Consider the following 26,359-nt stretch of genomic DNA (forward strand, 5'->3'; position numbering starts at 1 on the left):
AGGTGGTTTGGACAGCTGGGTTTGGCTGTTCTGCTCAGGACTCAGCCCATTTAGTACTCAATCCCAGGACTGCCTTCCAGCCCTCAGTTCAGGGGTGGCTGGGGTTGACCTCATAGACTGGTTTGGAGCAAATTGGTATGTCTGACTTGAGGTAACTGCAGAAATGTGAGCTGGGAAGGCAGCCTGCTGCAGTGGCACGTAGAGGGGCCTGGGTTGAAAGCCCTGCTCTCTGGATGACCTCTGGTGCTGTTCTTCCAATTTGCAGATGAGGAAGTTGAGGCACACAGAAGTGATGCGACTCACCTGAGGTCATAGAGCCAGTAGGCGGCGAAGCGGGGATTCAAAGCAGGCAGTCCTGTGCTCTTGCCCCTGTGTACTGGCCCCATGAGCTGCAGCAGGCTGCTGCTTTCAGTTCTGCAGGCCGTACGGTTTCTTCATTTGTAACCCAGAACCCTGTATGAAGTGGGGATGGCAATTCTAGCCACCCACAGTCGTGGCCAGGATGAGAAACCGACCGAGTAAAGGGCCCAGCCCAGTTGACAACTCAGGACGGGGGTTCGTCGTGGCGCTTGGCAGCTCCAGAGTCCTGGGAGGTCCATGCGGCTCCCCTGTCCTCAGCATTAGGTCCTTGTTCTGACCCTTGGCCCGAGTTCTTCCTGTGCTGCAGTGTCTGGTACTTGGTAGTGCTCGGTACCTCCTGGCTGAATGTGTGACTCGGTTACCCCATGGCCAACCATTCCTTTAGCTCGGCACGGCCATGCCAGGTGCTAGGGGGCAGGCAGTGAGACAGGCCCAGTCCTTGCCTCCCTGGAGGTCACAGTCGAGTAAGGGAGACACACGGTAAACAATTCTAATCAAACCAGGGTGCCCAGGACTCTGATTAGGAAGAGCTCACAGGTGTGCTTGGGCCGGCAGGTGGGCAAAGGTGGCTTCCTGGAGTCAGGGCCATCTGAGGCCTAGAAATCACAAGAGTCAGCCAGGTGAGCGGCAGCTAGAAGTACGCAGCAAGGGTTGGAGGCAGAGAGTGAGCCAGGCACGTCTGAAAAAGCCAGTCGTCCTCGAGGTGGAGGCAGGAGGGTCAGAGGCGAGGTGGGCAAGGCAGGAAAGAGATCACCCAGCTGGGGCCTCATAAGCCGTGTTAGCCTCAAGGCTGTGGGGAGCCAGCAGAGGGTTTTTAAAGGGGCATGCCTGGTATTTTTAGCAGAACTTTCTGGGTGGTGTGAAGGGGGTAAGACCGAGGCTTAGAGACCAGGGAGGTGGCCCTGTGTGAGGTAATGGCTGACATTTGACTTCATTGATTTACTCTTGGGCTTTATGTGAATTTCCCCTGCGCCCTGAAGGTTTTGCCATTGCCAGTGTTTCCATGACACTTCTAAGGTGACAGTTTTCCCCCATCCATTCTCTTCTTGGATCTCCGAGCACCCACGCCCCCCCAGTCAGTTCATCCTGCCCTTGGGTAAGGTGGGGCGGGCAGCTTGTAGGCTGTGCATTCAGATGTATGTGCCACCTCCCTGTGTGGCCTCAGCACGTGCCGTCACCTGCACAGGCCCTTCAGACCCCACGTTTCCCAGATCCAGAAAGCTCTAAAAGCTGTCCCAGACCCTCCTGGGGTCTTAGCATAATAGAGCTGTCCTATTCCTCTTCTAAAATCCAGGAAGTTCTGAATCCAGAACGCATCTGGCCCAGGGGCCTCCAGTAGGAGACCGTGGAGTCCTTAGTGGGCCTCATTCCCCAAGACGTGAAGTGGCGGCAGTGCAAGAGGCCTCCCGGGGCTCGGGCTTTGGAGCTCATTGGGGCCAGTCCAGCTCTGCCCCTACGCGAATCACTCCGCTTCTCCACGGCAGTGTCCCCGTTTGTATGGGGATTGAGGATTAGATTTTTCCGTACTCGGAAAGCGACTGGAACAGTGACTAGCTCTTATAGTCAGTCAGTAACGATTTGGTGAAGTTGAATGAGGTCATGCCCCTGCTGTGCGCCTGCCCCGGCTCCCTCCTCTCTAAAAGCAAGAGGACAGACAGCCCCACCTCCCCAGGCTAGATGGCATAAGGCCCAGGTGTGGGTTCAGCTCTGTGAACGCGGGCATGTCCCGAAACATCCCTGTGCCACACTGTCCCCGTTTGTGAAGCCATTTTGGCCGACGAGTCTATTTAAAAGCTTCCAGACTCCCCGGGAAAAGAGCCAGGCCTAGGGCCTTCGCAGCGGGCAGCATACCCCAGGCTCAAGCAGCTCTGCCGAGAGTGCCTGGGGTCCTGGACATGACCGCTCCCAGGCAGGCACTGGCACTGCCCGTCCTGACCCTGGATGGACCCGTGGCCCCTCTGGCATCTGGAAGAGATGTGGGGCAGCCCTCCATGGCTGGAGTGGCACAGGAGGCTGGGGCCTGAAGTGAGTGTGGGAGGAGTAGAGGGGTCCCCAGTTCCAGGAAGGGGTTCGGAGGCTGGACGCCCAAAAGAATTGCAGACGTCATCGTGCTCTGGTTATATTTCCCCCCATTTGGAATACAGTTCCATGAAGGCAGGGCCCATCTCAGTTTGGCTCCCCTCACTGTCCCAGACCCCTTTGCGGTGCCTGGCACTCCGCGGGCCCTCACATCGGCTGGAGGTACACAGTAGGCGCTCTAAAGTTATTCTCACCCGCTTCCTTACTCTGCAGCTGGTGCCGAGCTGGTGCCTCAGGTGGGGGTGGCAGTTCGGAAGTGTCTGCGGACAGCCGCTCGGCTCACGTGACTGGCCTCACGCCCTCTTCCTTTCCCGCAGAAGCCTGGGTCCAGAGCCCTGCGGTCTGATGCTCCGGGGGCGGGGGAGGGGGTCCTGTTGGGTCCCAGCTGGGATGTCCTGCCTGGCCGGGTGGCCGGGCCCCTCTTGGAACCCACTGGGGTCACACTCGTGTGCCACCGTCACGGCCACCCCTGCGTCTCTCCATTCTTAGTCTCCCGGCAGCTGTCTGCAGCCACGCCGTGGTGGAGCTTCCAGCGGTCTCTGCAGCCCTCCCCTTTCTGCAAAGCAAAGCCCCTTCACAGCTGGACTCCCTGCCTTCCTGGAGCATGAAGGCAGACACCAGGGAAGTGACCCAGTGGAGGGGTCGTACCCCTGGATGATGGGGGCGGCAGGGCGGTGGTGATAATCACAGCTCACTTTCATGGAGCCCTTACCAGGTTTGAGTTCCTCACATGCATCTACTCGTTTAATCTTCACAGCAGCGGGAGCCAAGGCTGGGCGCGGGGTGGGGGGGGGAGCCACGTACACATCAGAAGGAGTGGTTCTCGTCCTCCGCTGTGTTCCCAGAAAGCCTCTGAGGACCCCTTCCGAACCACAGGATGGGGTCCACGCCTCTGAGCCTGGTGGGAGGCCCTCCCTCCTGACCCAGGGACACCAATTCCCTCTGCTCAGTGTGCCCCTGGCCAGTCTCCTGCCTTTCCTGACCAACTCCTGCTCGTCCTCCCCACGCTGGCTCAGACGCCCCCTGCTCAGTCCCCAGGCAGAGTCCTGCTGCGCTTGCCAGGTTCCCGTGATGCCTTGGGCTGTTGCTGTTTGTTGGGTCCATATCCCCGCACTGGACTCAGACGCTCCCCAAGGGACCGCATCTTGTCCATCGGCTCCCCCGAGGAGGCACAGCGCTCCACACACCCAGGCACATTAGGGACTCAGCCGAAGTGGGCCGGCTAATGAGTGCCCCAGTCTGGGTGCCTTGGAGCCCTCGAAACCCAGTCGCAGGGGCCTCAGAAAGTCGGGGGCCCTGAAGAGCGTCGGGGAAGGGGGAGGTCTGTCGAGGGATCATTTGTTCACCCACCCATGTATTCATTCCTCACGGGCACCCGCTCACTGTGCCTGCTGCCCCTGCTCTCTTATGCTCCCCCTACATGCTTGGGAGGGCAGACCCGCTTCCTCTCTCGCTTCAGATCATGCTCTCTGACCTGCGACCCCCAGTCTAGAGTCCCTGCACCAGCTTAGGAGGCCCGGCCCCTGCCGCCCTCACTGACCATGACTGTGATCACCCTTCCTCACGTCCTCCCTGGGTTCCAGCATGGTGGCAGAACATGGGAGGAACTTCCCCCATCCTGTTCTGGAATGCTGGCCTCACTCTCACCGTTCTAGTTTGTCCTTCAAGTACCAGTAGACCCTTTCTTCCTGGCCCCTGAATCCCGTCAGGTGGTCTATTTATCTGTAGGCTTGCTGATATTCTCTTGCCCCCTAGACTGTGCACATCATTGAGGCACGGTGGCCTGGGTTTGGTGCCGCTGTACCCCCCGGTGCCGCCACCATGTGGCACTGCACCTGGCTCTGAGCAAGAGCTTATATGGCAGGTGGATAAGGAAGCAGTATGCAGTGGGGGGCCTTGGGTACTAGACAGGCCCTGCCCTCATGTAGCCCATGTCCAGAAAAGGACGTGTGAAGAGGAGAGGTTGCCTCTGGTGTCCCCCTGCCAGATTTGGCAGACCCCAAAGCTTGCCAGCCTGGTAGAGAGCAGGAGAAGCTGCGTTTGCTGTTGACTTGCTGTGTGTTGTAGGCCAAGGCACTGCCCTCTCTGTGCAGCAAGATGGTGTCTGAGGTCCTTTCCCACTGTGTGTGTTTCTCCATCTCTCTACATAGATCACCCCCCACCACTGAGGGAACCAAATCATGGCATGGAGCTGAGTGAACCTAGGTTCTGGTAACTGATCTGCTTTTCCACTTTTGTGGCAGGTGACCTGATTCCCTGTCCCCCCAACAACAAGGTGTTACAGGAGGGAGGTGGAGGATGTCAGTGGCATGCAGCCACCCAGCTCAAGCCTCCATCCTCCCCCTCCTTCCTCTGTCTCACTCTTTGTTCTGTTACTCCCTTCTTTCCCTGGATGGGGTCCTTGCTTCCTGGTCCAACTCTCCCCACTTTGATCAGAATACCAGGAAGTGCTATGTTCCCTTGGGGAGCCTCTTTCCTTGCTGGGCCTGGGCTCAGCCCTCAGGATCTGCAGTGCCAAGTTTTTCTGGGCTCCCCGTCCCAGCCCTGCCCACTCCGGGTCGTCCCTGTCTGGTGATGGTCTGTCTCCCCCAGGGGACTGTGAGCCCTGGCAGGGCCAAGGCCGTCTCAGTCACTGCTGTGTCTCAGGCACAGAACGGATGCTCAGGGAATGTCATAACATTAGGATGAAGGTCAGGGGGTGGTGGGTAGGGACAGGGCCCAGAGAGGATGCCCTCGTGGAGCCCTGCTTAGAGCTGCCATGTCTGACAGCAGCCTGACTCTGTCTGGTCCAGGGGAGGACATCCTAGGCCAGTGAGCCCAGTGGGTGGAACAGGCATGCGAAGGCGGGCCTCTGACTTACTGCACCACCACCCGCTGTTGGCTCCAATTGCCTATGCTCACTAACCACTGAGCCAAGAGGACCCAGGGCTAGCGCAGGCCCCTTCCCCATCTCCGAGTACCGATTATCAGAGGTGGGGGCGTAACCTTCTTGTTTTATAGGTGAGGCAGCAGGCCAGAGAGAAATGGCCTGGAACTCAGGATAGGTCTCCCACTGCTCTCCTCAGCCACCTCTGTCGCTTTGAGGGGCAGAGTGGCTCATCCTCGGGCAGGATGGGGTCCCCCCAGCTGGCTGTGTGAAGGTGGTATTTAGAGAAAGAATTTGTGCTCTGGGAAAATGGAGACTCCCCATCTCTAGCCCGGCATGGAGCCCCATGAGCTTATTGGCTGCCAAGGTCTTAGTTTTCTCCTCTCCTGTCCTGGAGCTGGTAAGGGGAGTCGGGGAGAGAGGTGTGCAGTCACCCTGGAGGCTGATCACTAGGGAAAGGATTGCTACCTTGATCCCCTGACTTTAAAAGTGAGGTATGTTCATCATAAAAAACAAAACAAACTTGGAAAATCTAATGAAGAAAAAAATTTTTTTTTAAGATTTTATTTATTTATTTGAGACAGAGAGAATGAGAGAGAGAGAGAGAGAGAGAGCACATGAGAGGGGGGAGGGTCAGAAGACGAAGCAGACTCCCTGCCGAGCAGGGAGCGCGATGCGGGACTCGATCCCGGGACTCCGGGATCATGACCTGAGCCGAAGGCAGTCGCTTAACCAGCTGAGCCACCCAGGCGCCCTCTAATGAAGAAAATTAAAAATTACTTGTTAATTTCACCATCTGGAATCTTTTTAAGGGCTCAATTGAGCTATAATTCACACATATTTCACCCATTTAAAGTGTATGTTCATTGGCTTTCAGTTCTTCACAGAGTTGTACATCTATCATCACAGTCGATTTTAGAACATTTCATCCGCCCCCCCCCCCCCCCCCCCCCGAAACCCTGCACCGCTTAGCCATCACCCTCCCCAGCTCGGGCAACGGCTGATCTGCTGTCTGTTTAGATTCCGGACATTTCATATAAATGGAATCACGCACTATGCAGCCTTTTGTGTCTGGCTTTTTTCATTTCGCTTGATGTTTTCGGAGCTCACCCACATTGTGGCATGTGTCAGAACCTCATCCCTCGTTGCTGAAGAACGTTCCACTGTATGGCTGCATCACGTTTTACTTCTTTCTTCATCTGTTGGTGTACATTTGGGTTGTTTGCACTTTCTGGCTATGATGAATAATAATACTGTGGATGTTAAGGTACAAGTTTTTGTGTGCACTTACGTTTTCATTTCTCCAGGAATGAAATTGCTGGGTCACGCGGTGGCTCTGTTTAACCATTTGAGCAACTGCCACACTTGGTATTCCCCTCCCCAGCACATGAAGTTTCTGATTCCTCCACACCCTGGTTAATGTCGTCGTTATCGTCGTCTTCTTCTTTCTTTCTTTCTTCTTCCTCCTTCTTTTTTTTTTTTTTAAGTACACTCTACTCCCAACATGGGGCTCAGACTCACAACCCTGAGTTAAGGAGTGATCAAGAGTCGCATGCTCCACTGACGGAGCCAGCCAGGCGCCCCAGCGTCTGTCCTTTTGATTCTAGCCACCCTAGAGGGTGTGCAGTGGTATCTCATTGTGGTTTTGATTTTCATTTCCCTGCTGGCTCGTGATGTCGAACATCTTTTCACATGCTTATCATCGGGCACTTGTGTATCTCCTTTGGAGAAATGTCTGTTCTGATCCTTTGCCCATTTTAAAATTGGATTGTCTGTCTTTTTATTACTGAGTTGTAAGAGTTCTATATATATTCTAGATGCAAGACTCTTATTGGGGAAATGATTTGCACCACCTGGAATGTTTTCAACATTAAATGCCAGAGCATTTCCTTTCCATCTCTTCTATAGCTAGATGCATTGCCACAGCTAGATAAAAATAAAACTGGGAGCTTACTCTGTATACGTTTGAATATCCCGTTTTCATTTTCTCATTTTTTAAAAAGCAGGATTAAAATACATCATTGGGCCATTGTAATTACTTGTAGCCATTTCCGCATTGCTGAGCATTTGGGTCCTTTCCCGTTTTCAGTAGCATAAATAATGCAGTGATGTTCATCCTCGTCCATAAATCTTGATGTTCATTATGGGGAGCTTTCTCAGAAGAAATTCTTAGAAGGTGGTTTTATGAGGTCAGAGGGTAGGAACCGTTGAAACCTTAGATAAGATACCATCTGTGCCCGCCTAGGACTGTAGGCCTGGAGTGACAGGACTTGGTTTTCTCTCTTGATTTCTTTTCTTTTGTTTTTTTTGATGAATGCATGAATAATATTTGCATTGGGGTATCTTGATGCCAAGATGGTGTCTTGTTTTTTTTGCGGGGGGGAATTTTTTAGAGAGAGCATGAGGGAGGTCGGCAGGGGCAGAGGGAGAGAGAATCTTTTTTTTTATTTTTTATTTTTTTATTTTTTAAAGATTTTATTTATTTATTTGACAGAGAGAGACATAGTGAGAGCAGGAACACAAGCAGGGGGAGTGGGAGAGGGAGAAGCAGGCTTCCCGCGGAGCAGGGAGCCCGATGTGGGACTCGATCCCAGGACCCTGGGATCATGACCTGAGCCGAAGGCAGACGCTTAACGACTGAGCCACCCAGGCGCCCGGGGGAGAGAGAATCTTAAGCAGGCTCCAAGCTGTGCGTGGAGCCTGCCACGGGGCTTGATCTCACGACCCTGAGATCACAACCCGAGCCAAAATCAAGAGTCAGACGCCCAGCCGACTGGGCCAACCAGGCGCCCCAGTGGTGTCTTGTTTTAATGAGCATTCTTTGGACTGGTAGTTAAATCTATTTATCATTACCTTGTTACATTCTTTGGGAGTTCCTTCTTCATGCTCTTTGCCCGTTTTTGTTTTGGGACCTTTTGTAAGGACTCCTTCCCTATTGAAAATAATTGGCTCTTTGGAATTTTATTGTACTGGTGTATATTTTCCCTCGTGTATCATTGGCCTTGCCCGAAAGGGTAGGGAGCAGAGCAGGACGCCTTTTTCCTTCTCTCTTTTTTTGTTCTTTTAAAGAGTTTATTTTTAAGTAATCTCTGCACCCAACGTGGGGCTCAAACTCATAACCCTGAGACAGGATTTGCACGCTTCACCCACTGAGCCAGCCAGGCGCCCTCTTTCCTTCTTAAAAAGAATCCTTTTCTCCCTTGCTCTTTCACTGGATCTGCATAGCAGGGCGTCTGTCCCAGCTGGAGCGGCTCTGGGTGGAGGAGCTCTGGTGGCCGGGTCTGAGAGCAGATGAGGCGGTATCAGCCTGGGTCCTCAGGGTGGTGCATCGTAAGAGCAGGGCGCTTTAGTGGCGACCAGGCCGGGGCCAAGCAACAGTAGATTATAAAGATGATCCCTGTAAACACAACTGCAGCCACTGTTTGCTGAGCACCAGGCTGAGGGACCTGGTGAAGCTCGTGGGGCCCTTCATTTTGTGACTTGGAACCATCAGTCACTTCCGGAGGTCGTGCTTCTTTGCAGAAGGCAGCCCTGTCTTGGTCCCTGGACATCCAGTCTGCTACAGCTGCAGGGGCTCAGCAAGTCCCGAAGCCCAGAGTCCAGCTCCTCCCGCGGCCAGGGCCACCATGATGTCAGCACCCCCACGGGTGAGGGTCCTTTTTATCATATGCCATCACCCCTGAGCAGCTACCCAATCCCTGTAGAATACCATTTCCTGGCCCTGCGGGATGCGGTTCCCGCTCACGGCTCCTGCCTCGTCTCATGCCAGCCCCCTTGATCCCTAGGTTTTGCTCCACATGCCAGGCCTCTGCACTGCCTCTTTTCTCTGCCTGGGAGGGTTTCCCCATCTTTGGTGTGCTTACTGTTTGTTTACATCTGCTCACTGTCCTCTGCCCCCCCCTCCCCCCTGCCGTGCCCCTGTGTAAGCGGCTTGGGAGGGGATGTGTGATGGTCACGTTCACCGGGGCAGACCTGGCATCTAGAACAGAGCCTGGCCCAGAATAGGCACTAGAGGAATATTTGAAGGAATGAATCTCTGACTCTTAACTCATCGTTGAGGTTTCAGCTTACATGTTCTTTTCTCTTACAGGTTTGTCCTAGCTCCTCCTCCAGTCCAAGTTTGCATGCCCTTATTTTTCCTATAAGAGTGTTTTTTTCTAATAACTTGCTGTTTTTAATTGTATGTGTATTTATCTATCTTCCTAGCAGTTACTCCCTGGGGGCAGGGATCAGAATGTTTTGTTTTCCGTTGCCTGCCCAGCCTATGTCATTTGGTAGAAAATTGAGGAATAAATATATCCTTTAGTTTAGTTACCAAACGACCTCATGAAGGTAAGCGGTGTTGCTCACCTTCTGTAGATGGAGAAGCTCAGGTTGGGCAACAAGAAGTTCCAGGCACCCAGTTTCCATCCCTAGAGCCTTTGCTGGGCCAGTAAACAGCTCACAGTAACTTGATTTTAATTCTCAACTCAAACTCCCCCAGTGCCTCCGCATCCAGCTGGCCATCTGGTGCCCCTGACCGGAAGCCTGAGGCGGGCAGCCTGAAATAGCCCACTTGGTTCTGGCAGGGCTGGTTGTCCCCTGATGGGCACCGGCTTTCTCAGAGGCCCCCTTCACCGAGCTTGGCCCATGGCCTACGTGGGATTTCAGTGGGTGGCAGTGATAAGAAGCTGTGCGCCACTGGGTGACTTGCAGGCCTTTTTCAGGCACATCGGCGCCCCCGGACGTGTGCTGGGTTCCTTGCCCGTTTGCTTCATTTGACCCTGATGGTGACCTTCAGTTCCCCAGAGGCACCATCAGTTCTGTCTCCACAGAGTTTTTGCATGTGCTGTTCCCTCTGCTGCTACGCTCTTCTCCCTCCCTCTGCTTTTTAAAATTATTGTTATTAAATTCTTTTCTGGGCATATGAACTATATGTGTAACATACATGTAAGTGTTAAAGTGTAATGTAATGAGGACCTCTGAGCCTACCTTCCAATTTAGGGATGAGAACATTGCCATTAACTCACCTCTCCTTCTGGGGCAGGGGGCACAGAACTCCGAGACTACTATCCTGAATGTCTGAATGTTATGACTGTCGTGCCTTGTGGAGTTTGTGTGTGTATGGGTTTTTTTTTAAGATTTTATTTTTAAGTAAGCTGTACACCCAACGTGGGGCTCAAACTGACAACCCAAGATCAAGAGTCATGCTCCTCTGACTGAGCCAGCTGGGCTTCCCAATTTTTAAGTTTTATTGTGTATATGTGTGTGTGCCCGTGCACACACTGAAAAATACGGTGTTTAGTTTTGCTTGTTTTCGAGTTTTATAAAAATGGTGTTGGGGTGCCTGGGTGGCTCAGTCGTTAAGCATCTGCCTTCGGCTTGGGTCATGATCCCAGGGTCCTGGGATCGAGTCCCACATCAGGCTCCCTGCTCCGCGGGAAGCCTGCTTCTCCCTCTCCCACTCCCCCTGCTTGTGTTCCCTCTCTCGCTGTCTCTCTCTCTGCCAAATAAGTAAAATATTTTTTTAAAAAATGGTGTTGCATCATGAATGGACTCCTGGGTCTTGCTTTTCCTCTCAACATTGTGTTTCCCATTTTCATCCGTGTAGGTGCTCTAGAATCTTCCACTGTCTGGCCATGCCTCAGATTGTCCATTGTGCTGTTTCTGCTTTTCAGTATTACAAACTGGTGCAGCTGTGAACTTTCTGGTACATGACACCTGGGTTGTGAGCAAGAATTTGTCGAGGGCATAGACGTAGGAGTGGGATTGCTGGTTGTAAGTTGGTGGATCCACGTAGCTTTTCAGGTCATGGCAGACTCTCCACTGGGTCTTCCCTCTGTTACTTGGCTACTCGTTCTCCCTGGCTCTCCTTCCCACCTGTCTGGGGAGCACAGTTGTGTTCTGGAGCGCAGTGGTGAAGGCCACTTGGTTCCTGCATGTGCATGACCAGTGGTATTAGTTAGTTCTTCTCCCACGAAGCCCTCTCTGACCCCTAGACGGGGTTAGGCACTCTCCTGGGCTCCCCTGCCCCAGCCCTGCCCACTCTGGGTTATCACTGTCTAGAGACGGGTCTCTGCCCCCTACTGGACTGGGAGCCCTGTGTGGGCAGGGATGAGAGCTATTTTGGATGCTGTGTCCAGCATCACTCCACAGAGTGGGGCGCAGAGCAGGTGTTCAGTGAAGGATCTGTGGAGTTACTGCTGAGACACTCACCCTTGAGGCAGGTGGGATTAAGAGGAAGAAATGGTGGGGCGCCTGACTGGTGAAGGATGTCGCTCTTGATCTCGGGGTCGTGAGTTCGAGCCCTATGTTGGGTGTAGAGCTTACTTAAAAATTTTTTTAAAAAGAGCAAGAAATGGAGTCCAGGATCCAGTATGTGTCAGAGGTGGACCTGAGCCCCAGGCCCATTTGGCCCAAAGCCCAGCATGTCTCCAGGGGGCTGAGCACACAAGATGCTTGGATGTGTGCTCAGCCCTGTGGCAGACAGAGAGGATACAGCCTTCGCCCTTGACAGCTTCGGGTCGAGTCACTGCCCGACCGCTGGCTCCTGACAGTGTGCGGGGCCGGGGCAGAGGTGCCTTGAGAAGTGTGAGGTCCCCCCAGTCCTCTGGGAGTTCAAGAGCGGGCGTGGATGTTCTCTTGAAGAGCGCTGTGAGAGCCCTCACACAAAGTGGACAAGGCAGGAGCCGTGCAGTCCCAGAGGACGGTCGGGGCTGGGCAGGGTCACTGTGGCTTGAGGATCACTAATACCAGGAATCATCCTGCGCTGTTGGCAGAGCACCCGTTGGGGGCCGGCGGGGCGCTGAGCGCTCTGCGTGCTGTGGCTTGTTCTCTCCTTCCCATAGCCCATGAGGGAGGTAGGATTGTTGCCCCATTTTACAGATGGGGGGGACCCTGAGACTCAGAGGGTAAGTCCAGCTCACCTGGAGGCCCGCCCTGGGAGCCTGGCAGCTCGCGGGCCTGCCTGGAGCACCCGGTGGAGGGCTGTCCCTCCCGTGTGCCTGACTCCTCGCTGTAGAGCCGTGAGATCGGAAGCAGCGGCTCCCTTTCACAGACAGGTAGACTGAGGAACAGAACTGCCAGGCCCCCAGCGCCACAGGCACACCTGAGTGGGAGGCCATGAGCCCGGGCGGTTCCTCCGCCTCCCCCGTCCCTGCGCCTGCTTTCCAGCCACTCTGTTGGTGCTCACTTGTCCCCACGTCTTCACTTTAGCACCCGCAAGAGCTCAGCCCTGGGTAAATATTTGCCTACGGGCCAATGGGAGCGTGTGTCACCAGTGCTTCTGAGCCGGCTGGCAGGGGACAGGTGGAGGCAGCAAGTGGGGGGCAGGTGCACCGTGAGCCTCTGGCTGGGGCTGATGGCGTCGTTTGCCCTTTGCTCATCCGGCTCCCGCCCCGAGCTGTTGCCGAGGTGTCAGGCCCTGGGCCAGTGATGACAGCGGCCACTGCTTACCAAGCAGCAACCAACCCCATGCCAGACGTTTTACAGGTGATCTCGGTGGTTGCTTTTAGAAGCCTCTGTTGGGTGTATGTGTCTCGGTCTCATTGGCTCCATTTTCCAGATGAGAAGACTCAACCCTAAAGAGATTAGGGCCCTCTCCTGGGGTCCGCTTAAGTTTCAGGGCCAGAATTCACTTGGAGCTGTGTGAGGTAAATGAGGGTGTTCACTGGGAGGACATGGGGTCCTCTGCCAGTTCCCAGGGGTTCTGAAAGGCAACAGGAACCAGGACTAGTACCAGCTGCCTGGGCCACATGCACTTGTGATTGGTTTCTCTTTATATCCGGTCGTGGGCCAAAGAAGCCTGGCCTTCCAGGTGGCCAGGATAGGACTGATCAGTCCAGGTGCCTCCGCCGTGCAGTTCGTGCGGGCTTAGCAAAAATCCACATCCTTCCTGTCCAATGGAGCCTGCAAGGGCCTATGTCACCCTTGTGGGGGCAGGGGTAAGATCTTAGAGAAGGGTGCCTGGGCCCTGCAGACACTCCAGTGTGATGAGACTCTGAAGGCCATGCCCTCAGCCACCAGGCTGTACTGCTCCTCAGGTGGAAAATCACTAGTGTCCTCAGATGTACACATCCCCTTGGGAGCCCCTTTCAGCTGGGGGCTCACAGAGGTTACAGAGGACCCCCACATACATCCCGGCAGAATGCCCTCGGTTAGTGGGGCAGTCTTGGTTGGGCACTTGTGTTTTGTGGAAGTCATTAGTCTCTACTCACCATGGGATTGGATGTGTTTTCTTGGTGGTTCTGACAGCCAGACAGCCAGTATTGAGCTCTGTGCCCAGGCCTGTGCTGGGGACACAGTGGTGGCCAAGACAGACCTGGCCAAGCAGCCAGCGGAGCCATTATAGACAGACAGAAGCATGTGGAAGGGAATGAGCCAAGGGCTGGGTTAGAGAATAAGGAAGTGAAGCCGATGGGTGGGTCCTGTTTGCGTAAGAATATTGAACGTCACAGCTGTTCCATGGGGCTGGGTCACCCCCTACCCCACGCCTGATGAGCTGAGCTTTGAAGGCACGGTCCTCTCTGTTCTAGCTGTGTGTCTTCGGCGAGTGCTTCTCCCTCCCCCCCGCCCCCCACCTTGGTTTCCTCTTCTGGAAAAGGTGGGGGAGGGGTATCTGTACCCTAAATGGTGGTTGTGACCAGCAAGGTGGCAAAATGTGTTAAAAGCAAGGACTGGAGCCAGACTGTTGGACTTGAATCCTGCCCCCTCCCTTTACTGGCTCTGTGACTGTGGGCAGGCTTCTTAATTTTCCCTTGCCTCAGTTTCCCATTCGAAAAATAGGGATAACCTACCTCAGAGAATTGTTGAAAGCGGTAAGTGAAGTAACATATGTAAAATGCTACATAAGTGATGGCTATAGTTAGTGGTAATAATTCAGAATTAAAAGTTGCCTGTCATACAGCTGGGATGTGGGTGTTTAGTGTGCCCTGTGCCCCCAACCAGGGATTGGGGCGTTGACTTTCCCCTTCATCCAAGAGCACCACTGACCTTATCAAGCTCCTGCTGTGTGTGAGGCTCTGTTGGGGGCCAGAGGTAAGTTCTGTGGTCTGCCTTCTTCCTCTGCCCCACCAGACTCGGAAAGCTGCAGGTATCCTCTGATCTCATGTGTTTCTGTAACAGGATCTTCATTCAGTTGGGCCAAGTGGCTTGGAAGGTCAGGATGGGGGGGGTTGGGGGATTGGGGCAGGCCCATGGCACCTGCCATCTGTGCCCTTCACTGGAGTGGGCTGGCTCTCCCAGGGCCCTGCCCCTTCCTGGCTGCTTGTGCGGGCCCAGCCCAGCCTGCCCCCTGCAGCTGGCCGGCCACATGCAGCTCCTGGCAGGCGGCAGGCAGGCAGCGTGGAGAAGAGCCGCTTGCCTCCCGGGAGGGGGCAGGGAAGAGCACGAATCACCCACAGGCTGAGGCCATCTCCCGTCCAGTGCAGTTGGGGTGTCCTCCCCTTTGTCCCGTGGGTCCCTGGGGAGAAGGGAGGGGAGGCTTTGCCCCCCACCACAGAGCAGTCATTTACTGCAGCGAGGTCCCTGGAGCCCTGTCAGCGGCAAGGGCGCGCTCTGCTGGGGAAGGTACCGTGGCTCAGCTGCAGCGTGACCCGCACACTCCCCTGGTCCCTCTGAGCTACTGAAAGGCTGATGGGGATGGAGGAAGCTTGCATGATTGTTCACTGGGAAGAATTGCTCATGACCACTGTGCCTTCATTTTTCCTGGGGAGTCACAGGCAGAGGTTTTTCCAAGTAGGCGGGGCTTCCAGAAGTCCGCACCTGGCCCTCTACCCACTGGCTGCTCCCCTCCCCTCTCTCTGGGCCGTGTCCCCGACCCACTCTAGGTCCAGGCCTCTTTGCACCCAGCGGCTGTCCCCAAGAGTCCCCTCTAGTATGCTGATCTGTGCCAGGTCCTGGCAGGAGCGCCCAGCCTGGCAGGATTGGGGGTCGTCCCCCAGGGGCAGTGGCTTCATAAGCCCAGGGCATCAGGGGTTGTAACTGACACGGGCAAGGGCGCATTTCACTTTCTGTTGTGGCTTTGGGGGCAGCCGTGAGGCCTAGTGAAGGGGCAGAGTGCCTTCATGCCCGGATTCTTGAGCTGCTGCACTTGCTTCTCCATCTCTGTGTTAGTTGTGTTAGGTTTCTGTTTTTGTTTTTGTTTTAAAGTAATCACTACACCCAACGTGGGGCTTTAACTCACGACCCCGAGATCAAGAGTCTCACGATCTACCGACTGAGCCAGCCAGGCGCTCCCGTGTTAGTTTGCTTTTTAACAGTGAGCACGGAGTTTTATTTTCACTGTTTCATGAAAGGTAGCATTCACGAGCACACTGTTTGGACCTAGCTTTTTTCCGTTGGGCGTATCTTGGCTATTGTTCCCTGTTGGCTCAGAGCAAGTGTCCTCATTCTCTCTGGCCGCAGAGTTCCGGTCCCTGAGCGGACCGGGTCTTTATCGGCTGCTCCCCCGTTGCTGGGTAGTGCTGTTGGGCACCGTTCTGCAGGTGCAGGCGGTCCTGCAGTGACTCACCGGAGAGGCATATACCTTTGCATCTTGGCAAGGGTATCTGTAGGCTGCGTCTCCAAGGGTGGAATGGGGGGGCGGTCAAAGGGTATCTGCATTTGGATTTTGGAATTCTGACTGGCACTGCCAGGTTGCCTGTGGAAGGGCTTGTGCCGGTTGGCATATTCAGCAGCCGCTTGAGGGCATGCCTGCTTCCCAGTGTCACCAGTACATGCTGTCCAGCGTGTGGGCGTTGGCCTGTCTGGTAGGTAGAGAATGGTGTTGGCATACTTTTGTTTCCTTTGTATCTTCCCTTATTCTCAGATCACAGAGTGTTTGAGTGTTAAAACTCGGCTTTCTGCTTTGCGGAACAGACTGAAAGAGGCCATGCTGGTGGCTGGCGTGGCTGCCCGTGTGCCCAGAGGGGCGTGGGGAGGGGCTTGGAGTGGGGACAGGGCAGCTCTGTCTGCACGTGGGCAGCATAAGATGCCTGGCTCTGAGGGGACAGGGACCGCACGGCAGAGGTAGTGGGGCCTCAGGCACCCGGGGCTCTGCCTCCTCCCTGTGTCAGGCTGCAGGAGGCTTTGCGTTGCTGTGCCCCTGTGCTGCCCCCTGCCCCCACTTTGGGGCAGCCCAGGCCATGGGAGGGTTGTGTGTGGCATTTCAGGAGTGCAGGAAGGAACTAGATGCCTGATGAAGATGCTTGGAGGGCTTTTGCCCCGATCAGCTGGGGGCTAAGCAAGTGCTCACCCATGACCTCATCACAGCTATATCCTCACTGCCCCCATGCGGGTGCCCAAGAGAGAAGGAACCTTCCCTGAGTCCACCCAGCTGGCCTGGGTGGAACTGGGGACTCAGACTCCTTTTCTTTTGACTCCAGAGACCCACTCTTTGCCCCACCTCTGTTCATTGTTCTAGCAACAAATGTTTATTGTGCACCTACAGTGTGCCCTGTGCATACCCTTCTGGGGATGCTTCAGTGAACAAAAGCAATAAAATCCTCCTCATTGTCTCGTAAGCAGAGTATAAAGCTTTATTAGGTCGTGGGAAGTGCCACACAGAAAATGCAGCAGGATACAGGGATGGACAGTGACAAAGGGGACTGTTTATTTAGGGTAGTCAGGGAAGGCCTCTGAGGAGGTGATGTTGGAGCAGAGATCCGAAGGCAGGCGGGGAGGGATAGAGCCATGGAGATAAAAGGTGAAAGAGCGCTCTGGGCTGAGGGTAACAGGTGCAAAGGCCCTGAGGCGTTATGAACAGACACCTCTGTCACTGACAGGGATTGAGTAGGGACCTTGACTACTGGACCAGTTCTGCTCTCCTGCCTCTTCTGCGTATAGGCTTTGCCGCCCACGGCTCTAGGATGACACCCCCATCCCATGCTTGGTGACTGAGACCCTCCATGGGTGCCCCCCACCTCCTCTCACACACCCTAGGTCCTCCTGATCATGTGGCTCACTGTTCAGGTGCACTGCGCAGTCTCCATGCCTGTACCTGTTCACAAAATTCCCTCTGCCCAGGATGCCTTTCTCTCTGCTGTCTCACTCTTCAAGTCCTCGCTGAGACTTTTCTAGGTGTTCCTTTCCAGCAGATCCCAGTCTGCCCATCCTCCCTGCCTCCATGTTCCCTCCCTACCCTCTGTTACGGCCTGTGGGGCTCCTCTGTGATGGCTTTCGGTTTTGTCTCCCTGACCATGCTCTGGGATAGGGTGGGGCGGGGTGGGGGAGATCAGTGGCTACTTATTGTGGGGGGGGTGGAGGGGAGAGGGCTGTCCCGGGACGAGAGCACACCAGGCTGGCCCCACACCTGTGCGTCTCATGCTCAGCCACTGCAGCCGCTCGGGTCTCAGCAGGCACTGTGAGGAGCCCCGGAGGGTGGCTCTGCGAAGGGACAGGACTGGCTCTCCAGATCCCGGCAGCCCTAAAGAGAAAGAGGAATCCTTCTGGCAGCCTCCCTGACCTGATATTAGAGAAGGCTGCATTTCTAGGCCCCCAAACCAGTCGGTCCAGACTGCGCTGAGGGCCTGAGGACCTCCAGGCACCAAGGTGGGTGGGGGGGAGGACACTCCTGCCTTTGACCATCCCTCCACCTCCTCCCTGTTTCGTGACTTAGGAGAGCATTTAGCGTCACGAGAGGTCTCCTCCTCTGTGTGGTGGGCAGTGGGCTGGCGCGCTCCACTCTGCAGCATTATGGCGAGGATGAGCAGCTCAGCGTGCAGTGCCTGGCGGAGCGCCTGGTAGGGAAGCGGCTGAGCTAAAGAGCAGCTCCTGCCGTTCTGTGCAAGGAGCGCTCTGTCACAAAATGAGTAGTTGCTGGCAGGGCCTAGGGCCCGGCCCCTCTCACCTCCCTCCAGGCTTCCTGGTCTAGGAGGCCCTCGGCCAGGCCTCCACAGTAGTCTCTCCCCACGGGACCGGTGGGCCCCTCCTGCTCAGAGGCCTAGTACAGCAGCCAGCTGTGAGCTCGTCCCTCTGTCTGCCACTCCCTCCCCCCGTCTCGGTGCCTTCTCTGTGCCTGGCCTCCGTGCTGGGCAGTGTTGGTGGCACAGCCTGGACCGCACCCCTGGCCTGTCTTCCCAGGGCTCTCAGTTCAGTGGAAGGAGACAGGCCTGTCTCCAAACAGTGGCAGCTCAGAATGGGCAGGGCCAAGATGGGGAAACCTAGAGAAGGGGGCCTGACCCGGTCTGCAGGTCAGGTAGGACTTCCTGGAGGAGGGGACATCTGTGCTGAGAGTTGATCTGAGAGAGGGGAGGGAGGGTATGAGGTGTGTGGAAGCACTGGGCCTTCTGGTAAGAAGAGTTGGGGGTGTGGCTGGAGCACCATGCCCAGGGGGAAGGAAGGGGCCATGGACAGAGCTTAAAAGGGGCCTCTGAGAGCTGTCTCCCTCCTGACTATCTCATCTTAGCTCTGGGGTGTGCTGGGGTGTTCGCATCGCCCTCCTAGGGCATACCTGCCTCTACCCTTCAGCAAGGACCCCCAGAGGGTGGGGGCCAGGTCAGAGCCATCCCCATCTCCCAGTGCAGCACAGAACTTGGCATGTGGTAGGCCTCGGGAGGTATTTGCTGAATGAATGGCAAGATGGCACCTAAGTTGGAATTCTCCTGGATCAGAAGCTGAACTCCAAGGAACTGAAGGAAAAAGGGAGCATTTGTTGGATATGGACCTGAGGAATCCTGAATGGTCAGGCTTCAGGCCTGGCTGGGTCCAGGATCTCAAACATCTGAGCCCACCTTTCCTCTGAGTTGGCTGGGGAGGCCCTCTCCTGGTGGATGCCAGGATGGCCACCAGCAGCTCCAGAAATGAGAGGTAACCTCAGCCCCAGCCCTGCAGAGGAGAGCTCTTTCTGCACGGTTCCAGCATGGCCCTGGGACTGGCTGTGGCTGCTTCCATGAGGGTCAGCCACGGGGCTGTGGACTGACCACTGTCCACCCCTGGAACCTTTGGAGGGGGCAGTGGGGAGTGGAGGTAATGAGGATGGTCCCACTGGGGTCCCGGGATGGCACCGGGAGGGTGGCCGGGGAAGCAGGCCATTCAGTGCTTTGACTGGCATCCAGGCCAAGGCAGTGCTCCCTGGGAGGACAGGTTGTGTGTCTGACACAAAGTCGGCCTCACCGCGTCCACGCTGCGGTTGTGGGTTTGTAGGCCTGCCTGTGCCTTGAACACCAGCCGGGTCCCCTCTGAGCCAGGCTTCTACCCCGAAGGTGTGCGCCCAAGTGGCCTGGTTTAGGGCAGGATGGTGTTCCACAGACCTCAAGCCATGGGAGCACCAAAGCTTGGGGAGTCATGCAGGAAAGAGCCCCGACAGCCCGGTTCCTGGGTCCCGCATGGAGAGATGCCATCCTGCTGGGGCCAGGCCACCCACCTGCCACGAGATTCTTGGTTTCCTGTCTGTCGAGTGGGTGGATGTGATTGTGCCCCTCCCTCGTGGCAGAGGAAGAGCGAGGCAGGCAGCCTCCCAAGTTAGGCTCTGCTGATGCTGCAGGCCAGCCCTGGGAGGTCATGGCTACGTGCTGTGAGCTGATGGGGGGCGATTAGGGAGGGGATTAGAACCCAGGCCCCTGGCTCTGGGCTCCCCCACACTCTTAAACCTCACTTGTCTCCTCTGGTGTCCCCACCCTGGCAGGCTTCTTATTATTGGGCACAGTGGGCTCCCTGCCCAGGTCTCCCAAGAGACCCCGTTCCTATGGAATAGAATCCTCCCCTGGCCTCGAGTAGCTCCTGTCACTGCCCTGTGCCCAGCCCTGGTGGCTCCTGTCTCGGGCAGAGAGCAGAATCCTCACTTCCCAGCTCTGCCCTCCCGTGCACTACCTCGTGCTGCCCTGGATCCTGCCGGGCCTGCGCCCACCCTGTTACACCTCCCCCTCCCAGGGGCCACTGCCCACTGCTCTGTAGCTGTCTTGTCCATGTGAAGCCCCAGCGGGGAGAGCTGGGCCCCTGCTCCCTCGCCCCTTCCCTCTCCCCCCATGCTGTTGCTTCCTGGTTTTTGATTCCCACTGGGATGACTTGTGTCTTCTCTCTCCCACCAGCTCCAGGCTGGCAGGGATGGCCTGAGTCATTGCCGCCCCCTGGTGCCCAGCCTCTCCTTGCGTCTCCGGGTGCCTTTGCACCTGTGTGCAGACAAGAGCCCCGCACCAGACACACATGTCTCTCTGCCTGTCACCCGATGCCCGGCATTGGATTTCTCTCCCTCCCTTTGTGAGGGCCAGCACAGCTGGGAGGGGGAGGCAGGCTCCGTGTGCCTCTCAGCCTCTTCCTGGGAGACTGGCACGAGCTGCTGGGGCGAGCTACAGAGCCTCACCCCTGTGGGAGGTCTCACCCACCAACTGCCGCACAGCAGCATCCCTCCCCAGAGCTCACACTGTGCCCCACCCAGAGTCCAGGGGGGCCCCCAGCCTGCCTCTGCCGCCGGTCCCTTCCTGCTCAGGCCAAAGCAGTATGAGAAGCCCTGCTCCAGTGTCAGACCAGTGCGGGTCTGGCTGTGTGTTCCAGTCCCGCCTCTCCTGGCCCCGGGACCTCGCACAGATGACTTGCCCTTTCTGAGCTGGCCTCCCCTTTTTAGGAAATGGAGTCGTAACTCTGCCAGCCTTGGATCTCCGAGCTGGCTAAGAGAACCTGTGCCTAGAAAGTAACTCAGCGTCGGGCCTCCCACAGTGAGTTCCCAGTACCTGGAAGCAGTGCCCACCATCTGTGACCTCTGTCCAGTCGTGCCTCCTGCTCAGACCTGGCACCCTGTGGCTGCTTAGCAAGTGCCCTCACGTGTCATCTCCTGAGACCCTGCAGATGTCCCTTTCAGAGAGGGGAAGCGGTGGTCGCGATTGTCAGTCACAGCCTCACCAGGTCAAGGACAGCTCTTATCCCAGGCCAGTAGCTCCGGATCCACCTTCCCTGGCAAGCAGGCACGTGCTCTCCCTTACTTGCCGCCGTCCCCTTCTCTCTGACAGCCACTTGAACTCCAGCCCCTGCTTGAGTGGGACCTTCAGGGCATTGGACTTGGGAGTTGAGTGAACACGTTTGAGCCCTGATCTGACATGCACACGCACACGCACGCATGTCCCCCCTGCTCCCACACATGCGCGTCCACCCGGCCTCACCAGCCATTCCGTAATGGACAGGTGCTTCCATGCCTCTTCTGGTCCCTGCCTTCCAGCGGGGGAGAAAACACGGCTGTGACGGGTTTGTGTGCACCCATGAGTATGCTAAGCGCTGGTCGGGGAGGGATGAAGTCGTACTCTGTCACCAGAGGTAGCCGAGGAGTTAGTCACCCTCGCCCCATTTTAGGGATAAGGTGATGGAGGCACAGAGGTGAAACCGCTTTGCTCAGCATCAGAGTTTTAAATTCGGAGTCAGGATCCAACCCCAGGCACTCTGGCTCCAGAGCCCATGTTCTTACCCACTTTGTGAGACCACGTGTCTCAGGTGGGGGAGCCCCGGGTGGACGGGGAGGGAGGCAGCACGGACTCCTCAGGGCCTGGCCACTTCAGCAGCTGTGCCCTCACTCTGCAGCCTCTAGGGTGGGCCGGCCAGCTGGGGGAGCTGCTCACTGACTCGTGCCCGCCGTGGTGAGGCCTGTGTGGTTCCTTAAGGCTGTGGAAGCCCGGGGTGGATGACCCCAGGCTGGAGGCCCCACACCGGGTCTGGGGAGCTTTGTCTCTCTCAGTCCACGCGCCTCAGACCTTCACCCTGTTCTCCCCTTGACCATTTCGCCGCAGCATCACAAGCGAACGGATGTGTGGAGGGGCCAGGCCTGGGGTTCTGCTGGCTTATGGAGAGCTGGGCGTGGGGCCCGGCACAGCGTGAGCGCCGTCTACATGCTCCGCGGTCTTTTCTCGGCACCACCATGCTGCTGTTACCTTACCACTTTTTCTTAAATTGGTTCAGTTTTGTTTTACTTGAATATGTATCATCTCATTCCCAAACAATACGGTAGTTTGTTTTCATTCATCCGTGTAGGAAGCCCGTATACGTAATGATCACTGTAAGGTCACTGCCGAGCCACCTGACGCTCTCCTGTGTCCCCGCTGGTGCCGCGCCAGGACTTGGGGCGTGCTGGTGGTGCTGTTGGGGCCATCGAGGTGGGGTGGGGGTGCCCTCGAGCTGCCGTGGACTGGCTGAACACCTCCCTACCCCCTGCTTTTGTGCCTCCAGTGTCTTTCCCCAGTGCTGTCCCCTCTCGAAAGCGCGTCTCAGCTTGAGAGGGGAGTGACGAAGCTGCAGTTGTTATTCCTGTCACCAGGGGGCGCTAAGTCACTCCGGGCCTGAGGGGCTCTCCCACTTCTGGGAATATGTCCACTCCTCCTGGCCCCTGTTCTGTTTCCCCTTCTGTAAGTGACTGGGCGGATGCGACCCTTGTGAGCTCTGGCGGTGACCTTGTGTGAGGCTGTGCTGCCTGCAAACCCCACGGACGCCTGGCTGAAGGGGTGGCCGGACGGCAGCCGTGGCTGGCGCGGAGCTGGCCAGGTTAGAGACCCTGGGCTTCAAGCTTACCGGGAGGCCCCTCAGAACAAAGACCGACCCAGTGGGCAGGGCTGGGATGCTGGATCTGGGGTGCCAGAACTGAACACCTAAGGGATTGATTGCAGCTTGAGAGCGTCCTTAGAATTCTTACTTCCTGTAGGCTCTAGGATGCTGAGACGGCTAGTGATGGCACCCCGTGTGCCCAGGCCCTCCCTCATTCCCATCTCATGTGACCAGGCCAACCCAGCCTTGGCCCAGGGGCCTTTCTTGAGGTGAGCTTGCCTGGGGGAGCATCTGATAAAGCCTGTGCACCTCTTCTCAGAGTGATGATTTTGTTTTAATTTTTTGTTAAAGTAAACTCTGTGCCCAACGTGGGCCTTGAACTCACCACCCCGAGATCAAGATTTACTTGCTCTACCAACGGAGCCAGCCAAGCACCCTTTGGAGTGATGGTTTTGGTTTTTTTTTTTTTTTTACAATTTTGTTTATTTATTTATTTATTTATTATTTATTTTGTATTTATTTATTTGACAGAGAGAGCGCACAAGCCGGGGGCTGGAGCGGGGAGGGAGAAGCAGGCTTCCCGCTGAGCAGGGAAACTGATTTGGGGCTCGATCCCAGGACCCTGAGATCATGACCAAAGGCAGATGCTTAACCGACCGAGCCACCCAGGTGCCCCTGCAGTGATGATTTTGAAAGGCAAAAAATAAAGTAGGATTACAAAGGATATCAAAATACAGTTAGCGAAAAAATTTTTTTAGATTGCAACGCGGTGTTCGCATTCTTCCTCACTGGTGCAGGAGAGAGCAGCCGCTCTGGTGACTGCCATCTTCAGAGTAGTGATGCGCATTCAAAATCTGCGGCAGCCCATGCACCGTGTGGAAGCACCTGTCGTCCTGGCGATGACAAAGTCGCAGGGTCTGCTAAACACTATTTCTCTTCTCTTCTCTCTCTCTCTGTTTTGCCCATGTTAATAAGGAAGAGCTACATTTCATTGTAGTTCACTTAGTGAAAGTAGAGAAGTCATTTTTCTCCCTCACGTGTGCAGAACCCTCGGGGGTCAGCAGACCCAGTTTGGTTGGACCCCCTGAGGCAGCTGCTCGAGCCCTGGGGGCTGCCTTCCCTGGCAGGGCCAGCTCCTGAGCTGGGGGCCACCGGCCGTCAGAGAGCTCCCTCGCTGGGTGGGCAGGAGGTGGCCGCACTGGGGAGGCTGCTGGTCACCTGCAGCTCCGCTCAGGGAGGAAGCGAGGGGGTAAGCTGGGGCCTCTGTCCGCTTCTTTCTTCCAGCACAGTGGGTCCAGCACAGTGGAGAGAAAGCTCTGGAGCCAGGTGCACAACTCTGCCCTGTACCCGCTGCCCAGCCTCAGGGAGGCAGCTTCCTCCCACTCCCAAACCTCGGTTTCCTCCCCTAGGAAACAGGGTAGTGCTTGATGCGACCTGGAGGGAGAGTCCACTGGGAGATGCTTACCTGGAAGCTTCGACAGGGGCTTCTGCCGGCTCTGAGGGCCAGGCCAGGGTGGCAGCAGGGTGAGGGTAGGCCGAGGTCTCCAGAAGGCCCTCTTCCTACTCCATTCCTTGCCTGCCCTGTCGTCCCCAGGCCCACTCCATTCTGCTGACGCCAAGAGCTTTCTCTGCCCCTCCCCTGCTCGGAGACTTCCCTTCCTGTTCTCCCGGTTGCCCTGGGGCAGAATCCAATATTTCATAGACAAACACCGAAAACAGTATGAATGTCTTATCCAGTGAATGGATAAACAAAATGTATACATCAGGCATTTACCATGCAGTCCTGTAAAGGGGCCGGAACTCAAAACCCCTGTGCTCCACGAGAGAGGCTGGCCACAAAAGGCCACATACTGCTTACCTCCATCTTTATGAAATGTCCACGGAAGGCAGATCGGTGCAGACAGGCAGGCCAGCCTTGTCTGGAGCGTGGTGATGGGTCCCGGGCCTCCCAGGGGCTGTGCTGTGCAGCTGTTGAGCCTGGGCTCCATCCCTTCATTCTGTGAGCACTGCCTGCTCCCCTGGGCACCCGGGCCGCGCCCCGTCTCCTCTGACTGCCGCCGTGTCCCCCAGACTGGAGGCCCCGCGCCAAGTAGCTGTCAGGGGATGTTTTTTTTGCTGTTGAGGGTGTTGTTTCAGGAGTGGGGACTCTGAGAGGCCACATGCATCACAGTTAAGAGCAGAGTTCACTTCCCCACTCCACCACTTACCGGCTGTGTGTCCTTGGGCAAGGTGTTTCACCTCTCTGGGCTCAGCTTCCTCATAGCATCAAAGTACAGATTCATTCTCTCATCTAGGAAAACATACACACACACACACACACAGATTGAACACCTGCTCTGGGCCTGGTCCTGGGCTGGATACTGTTGGGACAAGGTGGTGACCAGGATAGACCCAGCCCTGCCCTCCCCATTTAGTAGGGGAGACAACCAACAAGCAGAAAAGTTCTGTGATGTTAGTTGTGTGATGTTTGTGCAGAGCTGCTCGAGGAGCCATGGGAAGGTGTGGAGGGAGGGGCTGACTCGTTTGGGGGCCCCGGGGCCACCTCCACAGGGCAGCAGTGACATCGAGGGGCCTTGACGGGAGGGCAGGACTCAGTGGGTCATCGGAAGGGGCGTTTTGTTGTGGGGGGCGGGAGTGAAGGGGGCCCAGGGTGCGGAGCATCACAGGCCTGGGTCCTCTGTGCCTGCAGCCCAGAACGTGACCGTGGATGAGGTCATTGGTGCCTACAAGCAAGCCTGCCAGAAGCTGAACTGCAGACAAATCCCCAAGCTCCTCCAGCAGCTCCAGGTACCCAGGCAGGGGTGGGGCGCAGTCAGAGCGAGGGGAGGGGGATGGGGGGGAGGTCCCTGGGGTGAAGCTTTTCTCTCTCTGTCCCCTCCCCTCCCCCCCCAGCAGCCTCTGGGCCTCTGGGCCTCTGGGGTCGGCCCTGAGCAGGGAAGGGTGCACAGGGCACCGCCCCGCCTGGCCACCTAGCCCAGGGCCCGTGTAAATACATCCTGGAAAATCCTCTGTTCAGTTGTAAAAGCGATCAGGCTCTTATGAATGTTTAAACAGTGTGGAATGATATAAAGTAAGAATTTTAACAGTCACTCCCCAAAGAAATTCGGTTCCCCAGGGGAAAAGCCATATGTACGTTTATTCTTCACGGTCTCTATACGTTCTGCATACGCTATTTTTTTTTTTTAAATACTATTTTTTTTAAAATACTACAGGCATAAAAAGCAAAATCCATTCCTCACTTCTTACTCAAGTCCCATTTCCTGGGAGTCCCACTGTTGGCAGCTTGAGGTTTTCGCCCTCTGGCCCTGCCTGTGCGTTTGTTAGAGGGCAGCTCGCTGTCCAGAAGCCCACAGCCCCGAGGACACATTCTTCGTCTGTGTGAATGGGGTGCAGCTGTGCCCGTGGCGTGTCCCCTGTAGCTATGTCCCACAGCGCCTTTCCTGCCGCCTGCCCAGCCTGGGCGTGTTGGTAAAGCACCACCTTAGTGCTCTCCCTCCGGATGGGTCATTCCAGAATTTTCCAAGGTCGCTTGTTTCTAGGGTTGCCGCTCCCTCAGACGGCATTGCTGTGAGCAGTCATGCTCGCCACCCAGCTCTGCACCCCAGGGTAAAGGGTTTTCTGGGGCAGTTCCCAGAAGGG

The 26,359-nt window shown here is 56.1% G+C and overlaps 1 protein-coding gene across 1 annotated transcript in view; it reads left to right on the forward strand.

The window, feature by feature from the left end:
* PPP1R37 (protein phosphatase 1 regulatory subunit 37) overlaps positions 1 to 26,359 on the forward strand; it is a 40,226-nt gene that overhangs the window by 6,858 nt on the left and 7,009 nt on the right. Inside the window, exon 2 of the mRNA XM_064581945.1 lies at positions 25,410 to 25,507. Coding sequence (XP_064438015.1) covers positions 25,410 to 25,507 — 98 coding nt within the window. The remainder of the gene's footprint in view (positions 1 to 25,409; positions 25,508 to 26,359) is intronic.

The sequence above is a fragment of the Mirounga angustirostris genome, unplaced genomic scaffold (assembly GCF_029215605.1).
Source record: "Mirounga angustirostris isolate CCGP_5_RB_7025 unplaced genomic scaffold, mMirAng1.0.hap1 SCAF_16, whole genome shotgun sequence".
In the NCBI taxonomy this organism is placed as follows: Eukaryota; Metazoa; Chordata; class Mammalia; order Carnivora; family Phocidae; genus Mirounga; species Mirounga angustirostris.